The sequence below is a fragment of the Zea mays genome, chromosome 7 (genome assembly GCF_902167145.1).
Source record: "Zea mays cultivar B73 chromosome 7, Zm-B73-REFERENCE-NAM-5.0, whole genome shotgun sequence".
Classification (NCBI taxonomy): Eukaryota; Viridiplantae; Streptophyta; class Magnoliopsida; order Poales; family Poaceae; genus Zea; species Zea mays.
The window spans coordinates 85,121,228-85,129,184 of record NC_050102.1 but is presented as its reverse complement, the minus strand read 5'-3'; the positions used below and the strand labels follow the sequence as shown (position 1 = coordinate 85,129,184).

The 7,957-nt window shown below is 46.2% G+C and overlaps 1 protein-coding gene and 1 long non-coding RNA gene across 2 annotated transcripts; one reads left to right on the top strand and one right to left on the bottom strand.

The window, feature by feature from the left end:
• LOC100274054 (Fasciclin-like arabinogalactan protein 2) lies at positions 1 to 3,446 on the bottom strand. The gene is made up of 2 exons (XM_008652899.3): positions 2,607 to 3,446; positions 1 to 1,065 (listed from the first exon to the last, which is right to left on the bottom strand). Exons 1-2 carry the CDS (start codon positions 2,979 to 2,981, stop codon positions 208 to 210), a joined length of 1,233 nt encoding a protein of 410 aa, XP_008651121.1. The 5' UTR covers positions 2,982 to 3,446; the 3' UTR covers positions 1 to 207.
• A 3,361-nt stretch (positions 3,447 to 6,807) lies between these two features.
• On the top strand, positions 6,808 to 7,342 carry LOC109940822 (uncharacterized). Its single transcript, XR_002263517.1, has 2 exons — positions 6,808 to 7,155; positions 7,228 to 7,342. It is a non-coding gene; the product is annotated as an uncharacterized lncRNA (long non-coding RNA).
• The last annotated feature ends 615 nt before the right edge of the window (positions 7,343 to 7,957 follow it).

Genomic DNA, 7,957 nt, shown 5'->3' with positions numbered 1-7,957 from the left:
TTTGCGTTGGAAGCAATGTGTTTGAACTATATATCTGTTTCTGCATGATTGGCCTGGATAAAAAGCTTATAATAAACTCTTATAGTTTATATACCTTAACCGATCGAGAGCACCATTATAATAAGTGAAAACAAATTTAACACTGAAAGAAAAAGAATACTCAAATCAAATGAAAGTCCGAATATAATTCAGGTGACTGATAGAAGTTTATCCCATCAGGGCATATGCAACTCCCGCTGTCGCGACCGCGGTGACTAGCCATCGCACGAGCAGAGCCGGTGCTGCGTCGCCCTTCTCAGCATCGGCGGTCGAATCTCCCGAATCGTCCGAGGAATCGTCGTCACTCCCGCCGCGACCAGCCTTCTTCTTCTTGGACGGCTCCGGCGCGGGCGCGGGCGCCTCGACGACCTTGAAGAGCTCCTTGGGCTGCAGGAACTTGTTCACGGCATACACGGCCAACGGCTCCATGTCGCCAACGGTGGCGGTGACGCTGGACGTGACGACCCTGGTCTGCAGCGTGACCGTCTCGCCTTTGTTCTTGACGTCGTAGCTGTAGTCCATCTTCTTGTCGCTGGCGGTGGCCAGCGTGGTGACCATGCCGTTGTTGGACTTGAGCAGCTGCAGCGAGAAGTAGTCCGGCACGGCGTGGTAGAGGAGGATGGCCGCCTTGGCCTTGGCCGTGAGGTTCTTGTACGTGGCCGCGAAGGCCGCGACGGCCGAGTCGACGGGGCAGAAGAGCGTCAGCCCGTTGTCCTTGGTCTCGTTCACGGCGCGGAACACCTCGGCGTTGGCGGAGAGCAGGGACGCGAAGGACTTGCAGTACCTCTTGGATAGGAGCTCCTCGAGGTCCACGGGCGCCGGGGGCGGCACCGGCGCCTCGGCCTCGGCGGACGAGATGATGGAGCTCACCTGGAGCACGGCGATGTCGTAGGGGAACTCCTTGACGGACTTGACGTACCGGGACGGCTTCGCGGTGTCGTCGGCGTCCTCCGTCATGAAGCTAACCTTGCCGTCCTTCCGGGTGATGTTCACGTACCCCGACATGCCAGACGCCGACCCGGTAGCCTGTATACATGTCCATGCATGCGCATGGGGGACCGACAGTGTCAGCAGCAAATGGAAAAACTTCTCACGGTGATTGCATCAGAATTATGATGCGGTTTCGGGAAAATCGATCATGCACTCATCCACTATTATATTATATATAGAGAATAGGAAATAAGTTTTGCTAAAAGTTGACAGCAACTGGGTGCATGAAATTTAGTGCTGGGAATTGGGCCGGGCCGGGCCAGCCCGGCCCAAGCCCATCGTGCTTCGTGCCAAACGGGTTCGGGCCAGGAAAGCCCAAACATTTTTTGGGCCGTGCCGTGCCAGCCCGAAGTGTAAAAACAGTGGCCCAGCCCGGCCCTAAACCACGTCGTGCCTTCGTTGGGCCGTGCCGGCCCAAGCCCGGCCCGTATATTTGACCACATAAAATCAAAATATTATAATCATATAAAATTCATAGCTTACTAAATTAAAGATATTAAACAATTATAACATTATTTAACCACATAAACTCCAAATATAACAACAATATACAGTCGATATCTTACTAAATTAAAGAAATTAAATAGATTGGGCTCAATTGGGCCGTGCCGGCCCAAGCCCGGCCCATCTATGCGTGCCGTGCTGGGGGCCCGACGGGTCGGAAATTGAGGCCCGGCCCAAGCCCGACTTCGAGCCGTGCTAGCCCGGCCCATATTATTTCGTGCCGGACCGTGCTTTGGGCTCTTATTTTCGGGCCGTGCTCGTGCTGGCCCGAAAAGCCCGGCCCAGATTCCCAGCACTAATGAAATTCCAAGCCGAAGCCTACCAACCATCCCTATCGGCGAACCAACGGGCTTCAACAGCAATCATGTCATGGCTTTATCATAAAGGAGCTCCCAATTGAGTTTGAAAAATGGGAGGTTTCAATCAACGCAATCTCCTTCTCAACTAACTAGAATCAAGCAATAGGAACACAGGTTGTTCAATCATAAGTCAGACTGGAGTACTGGACAAGCTGTATATACCCTCCTTTAATTTAGAAAAAAATTATATTTCTCAGACAGTGTACATGCTTTGCTATTTTTCAGATAGACCTGCAATAATATTTCTCCAGTATAGCTTGTATCTTTCTCACCAACTCTAACAAATTATGCCAACAATACAATATTATTCCTCACATACTAATCCATGGTAATGGCAGATATTTAGGCAAATACAAACTATTGGCCACTTCCAAAAAACTGTAGGGAAAAGTTGTTAGTCTTATGGACAGCATATATATATAAAGCTAAGTTAGCTAGCTATTGAAACCAAGTAATTCACAGACGGGGACACAAAATCTATAGGGTAAATGAGAAGCCAAATAAGAACATGCTTTTGATCTTAATTGGTCTTTTGCCTAAATTATTAATATCATTACAATGGAATTCAATTATAAGGATCCAAGGGCGTTAGTGATATGTTTTGAAACGGATACAGTTCTAGTTTTATATTCCTAGTCGAAGTATGCACAGGCCTACTTTTATATGCTAATTCTCTAACTGTATGCATGCCATATATAAGAGCACATTTTATACCTGGAACATGGAGGAGGAAGCGGTGGAGCCATGGGCGAGCTTCTTGAGCTTCTTGTCGCCGTAGTAGTCGACGAGAACGTGCAGCTCGAGGATGTGGCGGATGGTCTGCAGCGAGTAGTGGTCGAGCGCCGACATGGCGGAGTTGTCGACGGCCAGCACGGTGATGGTCTGGCGCCGGTTGATGTCGTACGCGAGGCGCGTCTTGGACAGCATGTCGTTGAACTTGGAGTACTCCTTGTAGGGCGCCAGAATCTTGGTGATGTTGTACTTGGTCGCGGCCACCGGCGCCGGTGCCAGCGCCATGACGGCGGCGGCCACGACGATCATGGCCAGGGGGGAGAGGAGGACGGCCGGCCGGCTGATCATCCTCGCCATTGTTGCTGCTGGCGCCCGGCCTCGACAGGCAAACAGACAGTGGAGAGATGTAGCTAGGAGAGAGATGTTGGAGCTGGAATTAATGAGAGGGGATACGATGGAAGCCTGGGAGCTGTGCTGTGTGCTTATATACTCGATCCACTGTAGTATTGTAAGTATGCATGGTGGGCGAGCAGAGAAGGTTGGCGGGTCGCTGTGTAGACGCGTACATCCAGCGAGCGGGAAAGACGTTGGAGTGATCTACATAAGGTGCTGCCAATCCGGTGGACGGTCACATCCACGCTCTTCTGTTCATCGGTTCGTCGAGTTTTTTGAGTCTCGGCGTTCGTTGGGGGACGCAAATTTAAACAAAAAAAAAACGCCGTCATCATTCGTTGCGGCATCAAGCCATCATCATGCATATATATATATGGTTTGTTTGCTGAGCTGGCGCCGCTTAGAGAAATTGGGCTGTCGTCTGCTGCTGCTAACTCGGTCTTGTGTTTTTTGGAGTCAGTCTATAACTCTATATATACTATAGTCGTACGCGTGTTTCGGAAAGCTAGGGACCTAACGCTCGGTCGGTCGTTGTTAGATCGGCGTCGGCCGGTCTAAACACTCAGCCGGTACGGTTGTTTCCGAAGCACACGTTGCGCACAATTTATAGCGACGTCAATTTAAATTTAATCCACCGCTGCCCAGTGCCCACACAATTTAACAGAGATGCAATGCATTTGGTCCTTGGGACGGAGCCATTCCATCTCTGACTGGGAATTAGTATTTATTTGAAATATTGCACAAACTTGCTTCCAAAAATCCGCCGAACGAGTGCACCTCATTCGAATGGCTGTACAGACCGGAGATGAGGCGGCCACGAACAGATAGATATTCACCGCTACCAGGGAAGCTGCTGCAGCTGGGGACGGAGCTGCCGTAGATGGAGAAGCGAGTGAGAGTACTGAGGCTGCGCCTGCACCGCTCGGGCAGGCAGAGCAAGGGCAGGGCTGCGTGTGCTGCCTGGCCGGTCACCAAAGGTAAAAAAAAACATTTTGGTTCTTTTTAAATTTTTTATATAAACAGGCCTCTAGCAGAACTGTTGGGATGTCTTTTCTGAACATCCTCAAACTAATAAACCTCAATCTTTGTTTTAGAATAGTGACTTTCATCATAGTGTTCTCTGTAGACTAAAAAAAGCAGATAGTAGCTTAGGTATCCTCAGAATATATATAATAGATAACAAGGAGATGATGAAAGAATTAAGCGACATACATACGCTCTCTAACAGAAAGGGACAACAACACCTTCAATAAGTTTTGTAGTTCATATATATATAAAGATCTGGACTTCCAATAACTAGAGAAACCCACGTCAGACACTAAGCTACGCGGTCCAACCTAATCAGGTTCCGGTGTCTATAAAATGAGTTCTAGACCTCTAGGGTTTATTTTTTGATGCCACCATCCTGACGCACGAGCAACGGCAGCGGTTCCCCGAGGAACGAGTGGCGACGGTGATCCAGGAGGCGTGCGCGGCGTAGGCGGCCCAGGAGGCACGAGCAAGCCATCCGCGCCCCCTCACTCGTCGATGGCGACGACCCCGAAATCGCGCGCAACGGCAATGGTGGCCTCGGAGGAGCGAGCGCCGGTCGCGGCCCGGGGAGGAGCAAGCGGGCAGAGGCTCGTGTGGCGGCTCCCCATGTGCGCACGACAGTGTTGCACCCTCCAGTGGTCGCGCGAGGCGTGGCCGTCTTCGGCGGCAGTGGTCACGCCAGGCGCAGGTGGCTCCGACGGCGACAGCGTCGCGCGAGGCGCAGGTTGTGAGGGTCGACGATCTGTACGACGGTTCGGGCGTCCTTCACTGATCAACTCCTCCGATCTGGTGGTCTTGGTGGCATCCTTCAGCGATGACCTCCTCCAATCCTTTGTTTATGCATGCGGCTGTTGGTTGAGCCTATATTAGGATTGTTTTTCATTAATTGTGATACATGGTGTAGGTATTTATGCAACTTTCTATGACAATTTATGTTTTGCGCGATATCAGCCATTTAATTTTTATGTGTATGCCGTGGGAACAGAAATGACATTCAAAATTTATGCGCAAGCAATAGAAACTCACATGACCTGCCATAATTTTCATATCTGCATAAAAATAGAAACCATAATCATGTGCCTAGTGGTTGCCATAATTATCGTATCTGCATAAAAAAGGAACCGCATGAATGTTGGATCAGTATTTACACTCATAACTGCATGTGTTTACGCTCAAAATCGATGGTTTTTACGCTTGAACATGGTGATCCGTCCACTAGTGAACTACATGCCCGATCTTTACGCATGTACTGTATTGCATAAATACCTACACCTTGTAGCATAATTATTATTGTCATATATCATAAACTATTTCTAACGAAGCTAACTACATGGTTGTTTGAGTGATCCTATATTTATGGAGAAAATAAAACAATTAAATAAATTTTTTTGTTTCCATACATGCCAATCCATTTCCTTTCATCACACATTACTACCATCCTAAATTTATGCGCATGCAGAAGGAAACAAATTTTTACGTAGTGTATCGATCTGCATGAATACATACACCGTGTAGTATAATTATTATTGATATATATCATAAAGTAGTTCTAACGAGTCTAACTGCATGGCTACTGAAGCGATTTTATATTTATGGAGACATCCATTTTTTGTGTGTATGTAGTGAAAACGAAAATGTCATCTAAAATTTACGCACATGCAATGAAAACTCCCACGATTTGCCATAAATATCGGATTTAACATAAAAAAATAGGATCTGCATGCATGCGTCTGCTCGTGTGGACGTGGTCCAATGTCTAGGAGATGTTTTTATGTTATTGCTATGAACTATTTACGCTATTTTTGTGAACTATTTACGCTATTTGCACTAAAAACATAACCAAAATTTATAGCTTGCGTGCCACGCGAGGGGTTCGATGTTTGACCGGAGGTTTGATTGATGCGTGTGGGAAGGTTTGACCTATAGTACATGGCAGCGGGACACGCTCGGCCGCATGCACCTAGTCGTTGGGCGCGGACCAGATGGTGGCTGGGGCTTTCTGTAACTATTGGAAGCCCTGGGGCTTCTTGTAATTATCAGATCATAATGTGGGAAAAATACTAATCGCAAGCATAAAATTATACTTTAAAATCTAAAACAAGCAGTATCATATTGCTAGATTAGCAGTTGGTCCAAGATTAGTATATATAGGTTACTAGTAGCCAGGACATGTATTCCATTTTTCAGCTTACTTATCACAATGTCTCATTTCAATCTTCACCCGTAAACGGTGCAATCTATAGTGCAAAATAATGCTACCTATGTTTTTAAATATATAATGTCGTTGACTTTTTTTTGAAAATTTGGACTATTCGTTTTATTCAGAAAAAATGTGAACTATCATTTATTTGTTATAATTTGTTTTATCACTTAAGGTTGTTTGAACATGACTTAAAAATTTACATTTTTAAATAATTATTTTAAATAAGATGAGTGATCAAAGTTTTTAAAAAAATCAACGACGTCATATATTTGAGAACGGAATGAGCACTTTGCACGACCATATGCACGAGCTTAGCTGCTGGCCATAGCCTTGGATAGGCCACCAAGCACTAAACTAGAATTCCCAAAGAACATATGAGACGATGGGCCTCAAGATTTCTGTTTGATCTGCCGGTGATCATTGCAAGTAGTCATTCCTCCGGTGTCATTTCTCAAGATGAACACACACAGTGGTGACGAACCTTGTGTTTCCTTGTTATCAGATCCATTTCCAACGTTATTATGGTTGTACAGCGTTCTCCGTGCTCGCAGTGGCGGATGCACAGGGTATGCTGGGTATGCACCCGCATACCCTGCAAAATCAGTGAATATTTACATATTATATAATAGTATTGTTGTATGTAGAAACTAAAATGGAAAAAGAAAGAAAAATATATCTGGACTGGACGAGACGACGAGTGGACGCTAAGGCCCATCACCCATGACACAGCAGAGAGCACGCCGCTCCTTGGTCTGGCCCGTCGCGCGCAGGTCCGTACATAGCCCAATTAGTGAAACGTAATTAGCTTCTGCTTGCTACCCGCTGCAGATCCGTAGCCCACCGCGCGCGCCGGAAACTGAGAGTCTGAGAGCCGCCCTAGTGCCCTGCCGCCGCCACCCTTCAGTGAGTTCAGTCCTTCTCTAAATCAGATTATATCATCTTCAATATATATCAGATTATCAGATATACTCGTAGGTTCTTCGTCTACTGGTTCTCAAATTGGTATTGCTTTTACCGGTGGCAACTGCGAGTGTTGAAAGGGTATTTTCTGCATTGGTTATAGTGAAATCAAAATCAAGAAATAAGCTAGGTGATACTATTTTGGATGATTGTCTACTCACGTTTATTGAGCGAGATATTTTCTTCTAAGTTGATGAATGTGATATAATTGAGTCATTCATGTCATTAGAAAAGAGGAGGATCAACAAGTAATATTGTAAGTCTCTTCTATAGCTATACTTTAAATTATATGTATTTCATTTGAACAATTTGTATCAAGATTTATCGTCGTACTCTATATGGTTTTACCGAATTAGAATGTGGTTTTACCGAATTATTAATGGTTTACCAAATTGCATAAGACATTTTTTCTATCGCATACCCTGTGATCAAATCTTAGGTTCGCCACTGCGTGCTCGTACCGCCTCAACCTACCGGTGCCATAATAAAGAAGAACTGGCGCTGGTGGGTACTGGGTAGTAGTAATAATGGAACAACCCATCAGGTTGCTGCCTCGTCATCAGATGACGACAAAAAGCTTTCCGAGCTGGCATGGGCCCATGGAGGACAAGACGGTGATGAGTGCCATCACAAACGAAGCGTGGGCACTCGGCAGATCCCGGCTCGCCCGAATTTTTTTTTTTGCATTTTAGCTTTTTAACAGGATTAAAATCACGTTTAGATCTAAAAAAAATTTAATCTCAAA